Genomic DNA, 16,069 nt, shown 5'->3' with positions numbered 1-16,069 from the left:
GAAGCAGAAGCGGGCGTACAGAAGCAGATGCATAGTTACGGGGATTGGTGGATTTAAACGAGGCATATAGACACGTTCAAATATGATTGGTTATTTCACATGATGAGGTAATAAGGTATAGCTACACACATTGGCAGGTTTGCATCATATTTGAATGAGATTGTAACATGGTAAAAGAGTACATGCGGGCTGGGATGTCCTGAATGTCGGGGGCTAGGGGCTTATCCCTTCCTGCCAGATCCGGTACTAGTCTGTTCTGTATTCCTTTCCTTTTATGGTCTGTTAGTTTTAATGGTGACTCAGCCCTAGGTATCTGGGCGTGTCTGAGCTCGTTCAAGCCTGTTGCAGCTCTGAGTTAAGACTCATGGGGTGGGTCTTTCATTTTCCCCCATTTTCTTTTAGACTTGAGTAAAATCCTTTACTCAAATCGAATTCTAAGGAATCTCTTCCTGTTGTCTTACCCTCTGGTATTGTTGGGTGAGAACAAGCGTCTGAATGACTGAGAGTCTGTTCTTTATGAACTGCATCAATCTGTTTAGAATGCAGGGGCCAAAGAGGAGGATTAGGAGGAGGATGATTAAGGGTCCATCAAGGTGGACACCAGGGTAGCAAACCAAGGGGATCGGTTAAACCACCCCTCGAACCAGCCTTGTTGGGAATCAAACAGCTTCTGTCTCTGGGCCAAGCATTCTCAGAGCTTAGCCATGTTATCTCTCACTAATCCTGTATGGTCTGCATAGAAACAACATACTTCTTTTAGAGCAGCACATAGTCCTCCTTCACGAAGGAACAGCATGTATAGCCCTCTCCTATTTTGTAAGACTACTTCAGACAAAGATGTTAAGGACTTTTCTAATGCACTCACGGATTCCTCGGTAGCTTTTAGATCTGCATTCATGGCCGCTTGTAGCTGACGAAAGTGACCCGTTTTGATGAGGGCGGTGGTCCCTGTCCCTATACCTGCAGCCATTCCTCATAAGGTGATTCCTCCTAAGAGTAGAGCTAGGGTCATGGTGATTGGTTCTCGCCTGAATAGAGTCAGCCCCTCAAAATGTGAGTATATGTACTCGGGCCCATGGTAGGTGACCTTAGGCCAAATTTCTACCAGTACACAGTAGTCTGAGGATCTGCGGAGGATTGCGGCGGAGATACAAGGTGTCAATCCAGTGTTACAGGCCCAATAGGTGCCTGTAGGAGCTGCTAGGTAGTAGCTTCCAGTGGGGATCCTCTTGGTGATAGTGCAGAGGACCTGGTGAGTGGGGGGTATGGTCCCTATACAGAGTCCCTGTCCTGAGACTTCCGGCAATGTCAGCCTATGGCTAGGGAGGGTTGTGCAGCTGGCCGGGGCCGTGGTCTGATTAGTATAATTCCCCATGACTGCCACACCCTCATAATAGGGTTGGCTAGAGACCAGGCACAGCCAGCATTCTTGGGTCTTGTCAGGTTCTGAATAATTGAGTGCCAAATATGCCCCAGTCACTAAGTTGATTAGCCAGTCTCCCGTTCCTAGCAGCCGAGGGGCCGGTGTGGAAGGGTCCCTAGTCAGGGAGGGAGTTGTCAAGATATCCCCGGAGTTCTGAGTGGTGTTTAGCCATAGTGGGGGTCCGACCGGGAGCAGTGCCAGTGCTGGTCGGGAAGGGGACTTTTGATCCATGAGGACTGGGTTTGGACCAATCTCTTGTTTGACCCGTTCTCTCACCAGTTGGAGGGAGAACAGGAGTCCTGGGTTAGTTTGGCCAGGGGTGTACAACCGTATCCTCCACCTACGCCCCACCTTCCAGTCTGTGTTTTTACCTTGATCCGTGAATTCTATTGTAATTCGAGATTCGTCTGGAGTCTCAGGGGAGAAGGCCACTAAGTCCCCCTTCTTGGTCCCCCACCATCCTCGAGTGTAAGTCTCACACCCCCACTTAGCGCACTAGAAGGTCTCAGGACCTCCGCACTCCCATGTCCTCTTACCTCCGGGACAAGTATACCAATCAGAGTGTCTGCAGGGTGGGTATGAGTTGTGGGGAGTCCGCTCAGTATGCTCCCAGGAGTCCTTAGCCAGTTGACAAAGGTCGAAAGTCAAAGGGGGCCACCAGGTTCCTTCAGCATGCTTACCATTAGCTAGGACTTGAGACCAGCCCGTCTCCCGTCTCTAAATTAGTTATTATCCAGGACATATTATATACCTGGTAGGGGGCTAGCCCCCAGACTCGCCCCACCCCTAGTCCATAAGACAGTTAAGAGCAACAACGTGAAAATCTTAGCTTTAGGGGGTTTTGAGTGCGTTGAGTCTTCCATGTCTGGGGTCCGATGTTGTGATCTGCCGTTTCCTCAGGTCGGGCTGCCTTGGCGTGAGACGCGTGGATCCAAGCTGCAATTCCGTCTACCTTCAAGGCTGTCGGGGTAGTCAGGAGAACTGTATAGGGTCCTTTCCACCGATCCTCGAGATTCTTGGTCTGATGTCTGCGCACCCACACGGTGTCTCCGATCTGGAACGGGTGCGGCACCGTCGGTTGTTCAAGCCTGTCTTGGTAGGCCGCGGCTAGAGGTTTCCAGATGTCTCTCTGCACGATTTGTAGGGCCTGAAGATGTGCTGCCAAGGAAGGGCTATTAGCGAATTCAGCGATATTTGAATCAAAGAAATTGATAAGTGGGGTGGGGTCCCGTATACTATTTCAAACGGAGTCAGGCCATGGGAGCCCGGTGTATTCCGGGCCCGGTATAGGACTAGGGGTAGTAGGGACACCCAATCCTTTGAGCCAGTTGCAAGCGTTAATTTAGATAAAGTCTCCTTAATTGTTCTATTCATGCGCTCTACCCGTCCTGAACTTTGGGGTCTATAAGCACAATGTAACTTCCAATCAATCCCCAATAACTTGGCCACCAACTGACTTACCTGGGAGACGAAAGCGGGCCCGTTATCTGACCCCAGTACTTGGGGCGTTCCATACCAGGGGAAGATTTCTTCGAGGAGCTTCTTGGTCACCACCTTGGCCGTTTCATGTTTCGTGGGGAAAGCCTCTACCCATCCGGAGAAGGTATCTATGAACACTAAGAGGTATTTGTGTCCGTACATACCAGCCTTGATTTCAGTGAAGTCAATTTCCCAGTGGGTACCAGGCCGATGTCCTCGGGGACGGACTCCTTGTCCAATTTTAGCTTTTCCTGGGTTTACCTGAGCACAGGCCCTGCAGCTTTCAGTCACCTCCCGCAAGGCCTGGTCTCGTCCCAGGAGGTAGGTGTCAATCTCTTCTCGTCTTAAGAGGGTCTTCATCTTCTTGAGTCCCAGGTGTGTTAATTTATGTAGGTAGGAGATTAATTCAAAGGTCATCTTCGTAGGCATAACTGTTTTCCCTGTGTAGACCCACCATTTTAGCTGTGGGTACCAAACGGCCCCCATTTTCTGTAGGAGCTTTGTGTCCTCCGTGGTGTAGAGCCAACCGGTCTGTTCCGGCTGTGGAGACGTGGGTTGATCTTGGTCTTTTAAGGACAGAACTTGGGTGCCTATGGTGGCCTCACGCGCTGAGACGTCAGCTAGCCGATTTCCCCGTGCCTCGGGGCTGTGTCCCTTCTGATGCCCTGGGCAATGTATAATGCTCAGTCTTTTTGGTAGGAACAGAGGTGCCAGGAGGGCCAGAATTTCAGTCTTGTTCTTAATGTCTTTACCCTCAGATGTGAGCAGCCCTCTTCTCAGGTAGATCTCTCCATGGATGTGTGCCGTAGGAAACGTAGCGGCTATCTGTATATACATTCAGCCTCTTACCTTCTGCCATTTTGAGCGCCTGGGTTAAGGCAATGAGTTCAGCCCGCTGTGCAGAGGTACCAACAGGCAAGGCGCTTGCCCAGATCACTTTGTCCTCCATAGTGACCGCGGCTCCAGCTTTCCGCTCCCCGTTCACCAAGTAGCTGCTACCATCGGTGTACCACATATGGTCAGCATCCTGGAGAGGTCAGTCCGATAGGTCTGGTCTGGTTCCATGTACTTCTGCAAGGATCTGCAGACAGTCGTGCTGTTCTGCCTCCTCTGGCAAAGGAAGAAGAGTGGCTGGGTTGAGAACGACCACGGGCCCAAACTGGACGCGTTCAGCATCCAGTAGCAAGGCTTGGTAGTGGGTCATGCAGGAATTAGAGAGCCAGCGGTCAGGGGGCTGTTTTATCAAAGCCTCCACTGCATGGGGTGCCAGGATGGTGAGTGGCTGACCCAAGGTCAACTTCCCAGCATCTTTAGTTAGGACAGCAATGGCTGCCACCATTCTCAGGCATGGTGGCCAACCAGAGGCCACAGGGTCTAATTTCTTAGACAGGTAGGCTACCGGGCGCTTCCAGGGTCCCAGTCTTTGTGTTAGGACCCCCTTAGCATATCCTTGCTTCTCATCCACAAATAGTTCAAAGGGCTTGGTGATGTCTGGGAGACCCAAGGCAGGGGAGGACAGCAAGTCCCGCTTAATGTTATCAAATGCCTCCTGTTGTTCTGCCCCCCACTGGAAGAGCACCCTCTGTTTAGTGAGAGGGTACAAGGGGGCTGCCATCTCGGCAAACCCAGGAATCCAGAGGCGGCAGAATCCTGCCGTTCCTAGGAATTCCCGTAGCTGTCGGCCATTTCTTGGGGCTGGGATGTTGGCCACGGTCTGTTTCCTAGCAGGAGTCAGCCATCGCTGTCTGTCCCTTAGTTGATAGCCTAAATAAGTAACCTGGGTCTGGCAAATTTGAGCCTTTCTGGCAGAAGCTCGATAGCCCAATCGCCCCAAAGTCTGCAAGAGGGATTCTTTTCCCTGGTGGCATGATGTCTCAGAAGTGGCCCCTAGAAGAAGGTCATCAACAAACTGAAGAAGTATAAGAGTGGGGTGCTGGACTCGAAAGTCAGCCAAGTCCCGGTGTAAGGCCTCATCAAAGAGCGTTGGGCTGTTTTTGAAACCCTGTGGTAACCTTGTCCAAGTCAACTGTCCCGAAAGCTCCATTTCAGAGTCTTTCCACTCAAAAGCAAATAAGGGCTGGCTTTTTGGGCTCAGCCGGAGGCAGAAGAAAGCATCCTTCAGATCTAACACCGTATACCAAGTATGGGTGGGAGGCAGGGTGCTGAGTAGGTTATAAGGGTTTGGGACTGTTGGATGAATATCTTCTATTCTTTTGTTGACCTCTCTCAAATCTTGTACCTCCTATAAGGAGAAAAATTCTATTTTACAACCTCCACTGAACAGCATGAGTTCAGAATGAGAAAAGAAACATGATGCACATGAAAGCATATTAAGATTAGAGAACTATATTCTGGATGAGATAAGTAAGCTTTTATATACTCTAGACTCTTCTGACTAATGTAGTTGCTTACTGAGCAACGTTGCTAATTTGCCCTGCTTCCTTCCTTCTAACTCAGTAATTTTCTCTTTTCCCTTCTCTTTCTAGTTCCTTTTCCAGACAAGCATCCAAATCTTAAGCATGTGCCTTGAAATTTGGTCATTCTCTGTGAAGACGACCATTACTCCTTCAACCACTTACAAAATTCACTACTGAATCTGTGTACCCTTTTGATTTATAACTTACTAAACCTAATTTTCTCTACTTATTTCTCCTATAGGAAATTGGAGATATCTGTATCTTGCCTACTCCATTGCATTTTCCTTCTCCCAAGTTATGGCTTGATTCACCTCAGGTCTCATAGTCATTTTAAAATCCCACCCCTTTCCCCATAAGACTACATAAACTTGAAAAAAAAAAGAACTGTCTGTGTCGAATGACATGAGTTAGTCAAATAAAATGACTTCTTTCTCTAGTGTGAGATTCAGAGTTCTGTATTCATACTGATCCAAAGAGATATTAACCGTTTTGGAATCTTAAAAGTCAATCTTCTATTGGTTGCAGGACAGACATGTGGTTTCATCATTCAGCAATATGTTCCTTAAAAATATTTACAAATACCTTGCAAGTTGACTATGTGAGGTCTGATATATTTCTTTCTCCCTCCCATGCTCCCCTCATCAACATAGGAAGGGTTATTTAGGGCAATTCATGGAAGCAGGGATTCATGGGCCAAATTCTGTTCATCAAGCATACATTATCTCTTTTTCTCTTCCCTGCTAGTGTCAGCTTCAGTATCTATTACTACATTTCTGGTTTTCTTCTCTAGCAGTTTTCAGAGAAATGATAACACCGTTGAATCCTAACACTTGTCTGTTCACTGAATTCATTTAATATGGCTTATGTTTATACATATACTGCAAATTAGGTACATTACAGCCTCTGGAATGAGGAACTTTAGATAATAATTCTATCCACAAGGTCAGTGTCTTGCACCAATAAGTGTTGACATATTCCCTATGGAGGGCACAAATAAATTTTTTCTTTCAACATCCGATGGGAAAGCTGCTATTAAAAAGTATGTGCAGCTGAGACTCACATAGCCAGTCCTCTAACCGATGAGAAATATTATTTCTACATTCTTAAGTTCAAAGATATATTTTTACAGATTTGGTAAGTATGTATATTTTATTATTTTTATGCACTGTGTGGATGTAGTGTTAGAATACATTACTAGTACTTAAACCGAATTATTAAATTTATAACAGGACATTTTAAATGATTATTGTTATTACGAATATAAAAGACTATTTTTGGAAAGAGGAAATTCTCTAAAATCAGTCAATTCCTATAAGAAGTGGGTATGTGAAAGTCCATTATTTTTGTTTTAGAACAAAACGAGGTATTTGACATATTACAGTTTACAATTATTTCAAGAGATATTAAATTATGTATACATTCCATAAATACTGTCATCTAAAGTGGCTAAATGTGATTAGGCTGAGTCAATTCTATCCATGTGCACCCACAACTGAAAAGATGTTACAGCTAACTAAAACTAGGAGAATAGTGAGGTAGAGTGTAATAACATTGAGAAAACTTCTGGGATGTGTCAGCATTTTGATGAATAAAACCAATATTTGAGGAGACTAATGTATATTACAGTATAGGTTGATTATTCTTTAAGTGATTCTAAAATGATGTTACAAAGCTTTTACTTACAAATGACAATAACATGGAATTTACTTTAAAAACTTGGCAAACTACTTCCCAGACAATGTTCAGGGCAACCATGAAAATTATGATGTTTAAAATATGTAATGAAGTTGTTGGAAAAAGAACATTCATGGGTGTTGCTGATACCTTCTTAAGTAGTTACTTCCTCACAAGGTTTAGGTACCATGTTATCTACCTTAAGTCCTTCATAGTGTATCTACTTTCTGTCTAGTAAGAGTCAGAAAGAACTATTAAATAGTAATTATTTCACAATTGAGAAGACTAGATTAAGAAAGTAGAAATTACAGATACAGAACAGTGTGAATTTCTCTTTCTTTGCCCGGGTTATTTCCCAGTGCTTTATTGGTTGAGACAGCATGCATCATGAAATTAAATTATATCATTTGAGAGTCTTGAGGAAATTTATTTTAATTTAAGGCCTCACAGGCTAGAGAAATTGGGGCAGCTGGTTAGTAGTCCAAGAATATGGTAAAATATGAATAGAAATATACTTTAGTGTTGGAGTCTCTGAAAGATTAAAAGCAGTGTCTCTGAATTCAAGAAAGACAATTCATTAAGATAGCATCCAGAAGAAACAAATCCTTTCCATCAGGATCTCTCTGAATCAATGTAGACCCCTTTAGGGAGCCACCAGACCCTCATTTTCACCTTCCTCTATTCACTACCTGTTTTATTTTGCTATTATTCATATCACCTCCACCACTTCTAACACCTACATAGATAGATTTTACTGCTTTTTGACCAACACAGCCAACCTAAAGTTGCTCTAACTTTCTAAGTATAGTTGTTTGTAGAAGATATTCAGTATTCTAGTGCTATCTGTCTTAAGGACATGAAGGTATATTTTAATACCTGATGAAAAGCAGATGAATTGTATTTATTAGTATTTATAGAGAGGTATGGGGACAATGATGTTTCTCAGACAATAAAAATAAAGATAAATAAAGAGAGAGAAAGAAAACATTTAAAAAATAAAAATTCAAAACCAAAGCATACAGAAAAACCATAGAGATGACAAAGGAGGATATGGTATATTTAGTAATTTACTTTGTTCGTCAAGGATTCGTATCTCAGTTTGTAATGTCAAGATAGGAATCTCATGGAAGTCAACATCTCATATTATATAATGCTTTACAAAGCAAGGTGTCTTTCATTCTGAATCATGTAGGCCACTAATTAAGATATTTTGATGAATGTCACTTCATTTCTGCTTCAGTTTAGGGTTTTGTCTAGGCTTTTTAAATTATAGATGTACTTGCCATTTGCTGTTCATGATAAATAAAAAATCCACAAGAAAGGAGTTATGGAAAAAAATCTGTATAACCTGAATGACATGAACAGTATTAGATAAGTATCACTGCATTCAAAATGCAATACAGAAAGTTTTACTAGAAACAATTGAGAGCCTTCCATATTGCAAACGATACTGAATTTACGTTTGAGAGAGATAAATACAGGAGATGTATAGATTTTTAGTTCTCTATGTATAGGCAGTCTCTTGACTGAAGCTTTAAGATAAATGTAGCATGAATGGAAAAATGACCAAGTAAAGGAGAGAACCTTGGTTGACCCAGTCATTAAATATTCAGTGAAGATGCAATTATTTTCAATATAGTGAAATGTGAGTTTATTATTTTAAATTTATTCTTAATATCCATACTTTTTATGAACAAATCTAAAAATATCCATATTATAAATATTTATAGTATTAAAAAATTACCTAGAGTTATATGTTTAATGAAGTGGTTAGTATTAAATTGTATTTGATGGAAGTGAAGTGTTCCACATTATTTGATCTTGAACGATAACCAGGTCTTCAGGGTAGTTCTTAATTTTATGCAATATTTTTAATACAGAAAGCTTGAAACTCAGTTATCAATACTATGTTTTCTTGTGATTTGAGTACTTGACAATACATTGAAACCAATGTTAAACTTTTTTAGTGATATCCAAAACTCAATTACTTGATTAGGCCTCTTCATAATATTTTACATAGTGGAAGAGAGTTCTGGACAGATTAATCAGCACTTAAAAACTCTTATTGCTCTTATACGGAACCTGTTTTTAATTCACATCAAGTACATTGTGACTGAAACTGTCTATTACCCTGTTTACTAGGGAGCCATTGCCTTCTTTTGTCCTCTCAGTAACTAATATCATAAAGAATATACATACAAAAATGCAGATAAGGATTCATTCTTGTCAGGAAGCAGTTACACAAATGACATATATATATATATATATATATATACATATCCATTTTTTATATGTCTTCATTTTCAGACACTGCCTTAGACCAGTTCAAGGCTCTTATCACAATGTACTGCAGGCATATCAGGGATTTGAGAGAGTACAGTAAATTAGTGGACTTATCCAGAATAAATTAAAATGTATTACATTAAATATATCCAGGATACACTTAAATGTGTTAACTTGACACAATTTTTCTTTGTTTTGTTCAGCCTATTTTTTCAATTTTCAATTGGATATTTTTTTATCTACATTTCAAAAATTATCCCCCTTCCAATTTTACTCTCAGGAAACCCCTTATACCATCCCCAATCCCCTGCCTCCGTGAGGGTGCCCCCCTGCACACACCCACACATTCTCTCCTGTCTCCCTACCCTTTCATTCCCCTCTACTGGGGCATCAAGCCTTCATCGGACCAAGTGCCTCTCCTCCCATTGATGACTGACAAGGCCATCCTCTGCTACATATGAGGACGAAGACATGGGTCATTTCATGTGTACTCTTTGGTTGGTGATGTAGTCCCATAGTGTTCTGGGGTATCTGGTTGGTTGATATTGTTGTTCTTCATATGGGGTTGCAAAGCCCCTTGGCTACCTCACCCCTTTCTCTAACTCCTCCATTGTGGATGCTGTTCTCCATTGGTTGACTGCAAGCGTTCAGCTCTGTATTTGTCAGGCTCTGACGGAGCCTCTCAGGAGACAGCTGTATCGGACTCCTGTCAGCATGCGCCTCTTGGCATCAGCAAGCATGGTGTTTGGTGACTGCATATGGAATGGATCCCCATGTATGCAGTTGCCAAATGGCCTTTCCTTCAGCCTCTACTACACACTTTGTCTCACTTTTTCATTGTGTATTCTGTTCCCCCTTCTAAGAAGGCCTGAAGCATCCACACTTTAGTCTTTCTTCTTTTTGAGCTTCACATGGTCTATAAATTATATCTTGGGTATTCTGAGTTTTTGGGCTAATAATCACTTACCAGTGAGTGTATATCATACGTGTTCTTTTGTGATGGTTTACCTCGCTTAGGAAATATTTTCTAGTTATACCCATTTGACTAAGGATTTCATGAAATCATTATTTTTAATAGCTTTGAAGTACTCCATTGTCTAAATGTACCAGGATTTCTGTACCCTTTCCTCTGTTGAGGAACATCTGATTTCTTTCCATCTTCTGGCTATGATAATAAGGCTGCTATAAACATAGTGGAGTGGGTGTCCTTGTTATATGTTGGAGCATCTTTTGGTTATGTGCACAGGAGTAGTAAAGCTTGGTCCTCCATTTGTCTTATATACAATTTTCTGAGGAACCTCCAGACTAATTTCCAGAGTGGTTGTACCAGTCTGCAATCCCACCAAAATATAGGACTGTTCCTCTTTCTCCACATCCTATTCAGCATCTATATCACCTGAGTTTTTGATCTATGGTAAAAACTAGTTTCCTTATTTTTTCAGATGACACATTTCATATGGTTTCCTTTTCATTCATGAACCATGCAGCTGAATATCAATATAACCGAATTCATTCTTCTTGGATTGACACAGGACCCCAGTAGGAAAAACATAGTGTTTGCCATTTTTGTGTTCTTTTACATGGGGACATTACTAGGTAATTTGCTTATCATTGTTACCATCAAGACAAGCCAGGCCCTTGGGAGTCCCATGTACTTCTTCCTGTTCTACTTATCCTTGTCTGATACCTGCTTCTCTACAACTGTAGCCCCGAGAACAATTGTGGATTCTCTGCTGAAGGAGGCTTCAATCTCTTTCAACGAATGTATAATTCAAGTCTTCTCAATTCACTTATTTGGTTCCCTGGAAATCTTTACCCTCGTCCTCATGGCTGCGGATCGCTATGTGGCCATCTGTAAGCCTCTGCACTATACGACCATCATGAATCGCCAAGTCTGTGGAATGCTGATGGCCATAGCCTGGATGGGATCCTGTGTGCATTCTTTAGTTCAGATATTCCCGGCCTTGAGTTTGCCTTTCTGTGGTCCTAATGAGATTGATCACTATTTCTGCGACTTGCAACCACTGTTGAAACTTGCCTGTTCAGATACATATGTGAGCAACCTTCTCATGGTGTCCAATAGTGGATCGCTTTGTACAGTGAGTTTCCTCATGCTTATGGTCTCATATATCATCATTCTCTATTCTTTAAGGAACCACAGTGCTGAGGGGAGGAGAAAGGCTCTGTTCACTTGTGTCTCTCATATCATAGTAGTCATTTTGTTTTTTGTGCCCTGCATATTTATATATACACGTCCTGCTACCACCTTCCCTATGGACAAGATGATATCAGTGTTTTATACAATTTGTACACCTTTTCTAAACCCTTTGATTTACACACTGAGGAATGCAGAGGTGAAAAATGCCATGAGGAAACTGTGGACCAAAAAAATCTCAGATGATATATAAGTAATCAAATTTTTCATAGATTTTAATAAGAAAATCTTTTTTTAAAAAAATGCCTGTTTATTTCCTTGTTTTCATTTTTTTGGGTAGTTTATGTGTTTACATTCCAAATGTTATCCCCTTTCCCATTCACCTTCTCCCCCTCCCACCAAACCACTGCCACCTCAACACTCATGCATTTACATAGACTTGAAAAATAAGCCTTCACATGACCAAGGGATTCTCCTCCTATTGATGCCAGACAATGTCATCCTCTGCTACATATGTGGGTGGAGTCACCCCACATGTGTACTATTTGCTTGTGTACTATCTGGTTGGTTAATATTTTTCTTCTTTTGGGATAGTAAATAAAAATATTAATTTTCACTTACTTTTAAAATAGTTCTGTCTTTTGAAGGGAAGATTTGTTTCTTCTAGACAATGGGCAGAACATGTATCCTGAAGTAATATATCAAATTAGTCTTTTGGAAAGAAAGATGCAGCAGGAAGATCCAAAGGTTTGTCTCAGTCACATTGTTTAAATATTGATCCCTATTCGGTCCATGTTAAGGCATTTCAACTTATATTTGGTGCAATATTTACCTTTCTCTCTCTCTATTTAATTCTTGAACTTTTTCTTTCAGATTCTGATTATTTTTTTCATGATCTTTTCAATCTGGTCTTCTTCAATCAAAATAATATATTAGATTCACAAATTTGTAGAAGTTTTGTTTCAAAGTGCAGTGTGAATATGGTTTATGTATTTTTGTGTGGGGCCATGTGCGTATTGACCATGCTCTTCCTGTTCCCATATTTCTTGTTAACAATTAACTAAGAAACATCTTTAAATATTGTTATTGTGATTATTACTAAGGTTAAAATATATATGTGAGTATCTTCTATATCTCTCTACCTGGCTATCTATCATCTATCTGTCTATCTATCTATTTATCTATCATCTATTTATGTTATTACATTATGTACTTTGAGTTTATACCCATTCTGGTTCCATCCCAAACATCTATTGTCTATTTGATACCATGTGAAAATGTAGTCTCAGGAACAAACATCGAAGATAGAGATTCTTTCTATTGCCCTGCCCTCCCTACAGTATTGAATTGAAAGATCTCTGATTTCATGAGCCAAACTTACTTTTTCTTTTTTAAGATGTTTCTATCAATATTCAAGGACAATAATGGAAAAATTGCTACTATTATGTCTTCATGTCCCTAATCAGATATCAATATTTATGTTTAGTAGATTATAATATTATAAGGAATTATGGTAGGAGATTTGAAAATAATAACATATCAACCTAATCATATGGCACACTACTCTTACAATTAACATAGAAATATGTATATCACAGATATGAAATATCATGGAGTTCTCAGTACAACCAGGAAGAAGTAACTGCAGTGGAAATGGAAATATTAAAATTAAAAACACATAACAGCAATATGGATAGTTGTTGATTTTTGTTACTATGCATCAACACAGCTGTGTAACATTTATACCACAGCTATATACTCATGTTAATCATATACTAAAAGGGTCTACAAATGCTGTACACCATTTACAGCCATGGGTAATATGATATGGATCTCAGAGTTATCAAAGAAGGGACAATAAGTGTGTGGGACATGCAGTTATTGTAAAATACATTGACTTTTGCTGAACTGATAACTCCTTATGTTATCATTGTGTTAACATCAAGTACATGAAGATCTTAGGTATTTTTCTAAGCTATCTTCACCTGTGTATTGTATATCATTATTCTATGTATATTCTTCTTAACAACCATCTTCATTTATGTCCTTATGTTTTGTTCTGTTTGTAATAACAAATCACTTGTTTCTTATATCACGATTGTTTCTGCTGTAACTCCTCACCTACCTTGTAAGATATACAGACCGGATAGATGTCATGCAATGTGGGTGTTGCCAAGATAAACTGTTGGCATTTTTTACTGTATCTTGTTACAGCTATCTAATCAATATCTACCATGCAATGGGACAGAAAAATTTAATCTTTGAACAGAGCAGATTACTAGCTTATATCTTTGTATTAGTTTCTTTCTCTGAGATTGTACACAGAAAATTTAAGTAAGAGGATCTTCAACTCCATGAAACACTGATACATTTGAGCCTCTGATCCTTCATGTAACCATGGGCAATGAGCTCAATTTACACCCGGTAAATTGTTAAAAAAATGTAGCTGTGTCATACATGTACTTCCTGTTAATGGCCAGGAACTTAAAGGAGTTGAGCATACATTCATTTAAGGCCTGCATGTAATTTTTTAATGTAAAATATGTGCATGTTGCAGATAATAATTTTCTCAAACAAAGTATATTTCTGAAACTGTAATTCCATGTAAACTATGCCCCTCATATATTACCTCTTGAATCTACCACATTTTATTGTCAGTCCATTTATTATGGTTATTTCAGTAATTAATCACTTCATATATTGATGAAAACCTCTATTTTTCATGTCCATAAATGTCTAATTTTCAGGTGTCCAATGAAAGGCTGTGCCAGAAACTGACCAATACAGATCTTAATGCACATAGTCAAACATCAGAGTGAGCACAGGGACCCCCCTATGGTGGAATTAGGGCAAGGAGTGAAGGAGCAGAACCACATGGGAAGAACCACAATATAAATCAATCAGACCACCCAAAGATCCCAGGGAGTAAACCACCAACCAAAAAAGTATACATGGGTGGGCCCATCGTTACAGCTGCTTATTAACAGAGGACTGCCTTGTATGGCATCAATGGGAGAGGAACCCCTTGGTCCTGTGTAGACTTACTGCCCCAGTGCTATTTTGCTAAGGTGAGAGTGGTTGGGTAGGTTGGAGAGAACCCTCATAGAAGCAGGAGGAGGGGAAAGGAGATAGGGAGTTTGTGGAGGGGAAATTAGGAAGAAGGATAACATTTGAAATGTAAATAAATAAAATAACCAATGCAGTGATAAAAAGTCTTCACGAGTGTTTAAGTATATACACATGTTGTTGTTACTACTGTATGTATTGTTTTTATTTTGAGCCTACACTCTTGCTATGTAGTCTATCATTTTTTCTTTTCTTGCATATATTTATTTATTTTTTATTCATTCATTCATTCATTTTTACAATCCATATTTTATTCCTCTCCCTTTCTACCCTCCAACTGTTCCACATTCCATACTTCCTTCATGTGCCCTCTGTCTCCATGAGTATGTCCCGACAGACCAGCAGACCTTTGAACACCTTGGGGCTTCCAGTCTCTTGAGGGTTAGGTACATCTTCTCTGCCTGAATCCAGACCTGGTAGTCCTCTGCTATTTATGTGTTGAAGGCCTCATATCAGCTGTTTTTGCTGTCTGGTTGGTGATCCAGTATCTGAAAGATCTTGGGTGTCCAGATTAATTAAGGCTGATGGTCCTCTTACAGTGTTGCCTTCCTCCTCTGCTTCCTCCAGCTTTACCTAATTCAACAGCAGGGATAGCACCTTCTGTTCATTATTCGGGTGCAAATATCTGCATCTAACTCTTTCAGCTGCTTGTTAGGTCTTTCAGGGGGCATTAATCATTGGTAATTTTGTGAGTGCTCCATAGCCTTAGTAATGGTGTTAGGTCAATGGGCTTCCGTTTGAGCTGGACCTCTTTTGGGGTCTTTTAAAAGTCCTTTTTTAACTCAGTCTCTTCTCCAATTCCATCCTTGCAGTTCTTTCAGACAGGAACAATAATGGATCACAGTTTTCACTGTAGGATAGCAAACCCATCAATTACTTGATTCCCTATCTTTCTGCTGGAGGTGGTTTCTACAAGTTCCCTCTGCCATGACATTACCAGACCATGTCCCTCCTGCCACAATACCCCTGTCCCCTTTCCCTCCCAGACCCCTTCCTCCTCCCTTGTGATTGCTTTCTTCTCCTTACCAATGGGACTGAGGTATCCTCACTTGGCCCCTTCAGCCTGTTGACCTTTTTGAGTTCTGTGGACTGTATCCTGGGTATTCTGTACTTTTTTTTTTTAAAAGCTAAAGTCCACTTACTAATGAGTATAATACTGTACATGTCCTGTTGTGTCTGAGTTACCTCACTCAGGATGATATATTCTAGTTCCATCCATTTGCCTGCAAAACTCAATATGTCCTTGTTCTTTTTTTTCACATTTTTTTTATTAACTTGAGTATTTCTTATATACATTTCGAGTGTTATTCCCTTTCCCGGTTTCTGGGCAAACATCACCCTCCCCCCTCCCCTTCCTTATGGATGTTCCCCTCCCAACCCTCCCCCCATTGCCGCCCTCCCCCCATAGACTAGTTCACTGGGGGTTCAGTCTTAGCAGGACCCAGGGCTTCCCCTTCCACTGGTGCTCTTACTAGGATATTCATTGCTACCTATGGGGTCAGAGTCCAGGGT

At 40.9% G+C, this 16,069-nt stretch overlaps 1 protein-coding gene and 1 pseudogene across 1 annotated transcript; one reads left to right on the top strand and one right to left on the bottom strand.

The window, feature by feature from the left end:
• Window positions 1–340: 340 nt before the first annotated feature.
• Window positions 341–4,517, bottom strand: LOC148006505 (MLV-related proviral Env polyprotein-like; annotated as a pseudogene).
• Window positions 4,518–10,757: 6,240 nt separating this feature from the next.
• Or4c103b (olfactory receptor family 4 subfamily C member 103B) lies at window positions 10,758–11,684 on the top strand. Its single transcript, NM_001000639.1, has one exon. It carries the CDS (start codon window positions 10,758–10,760, stop codon window positions 11,682–11,684), a length of 927 nt encoding a protein of 308 aa, NP_001000639.1.
• Window positions 11,685–16,069: the final 4,385 nt, after the last annotated feature.

This window comes from Rattus norvegicus, chromosome 3 (assembly GCF_021556685.1).
Source record: "Rattus norvegicus strain SHRSP/BbbUtx chromosome 3, alternate assembly SHRSP_T2T, whole genome shotgun sequence".
Lineage (NCBI taxonomy): Eukaryota > Metazoa > Chordata > Mammalia > Rodentia > Muridae > Rattus > Rattus norvegicus.
This window is presented reverse-complemented; position numbering and strand designations above follow the sequence as displayed.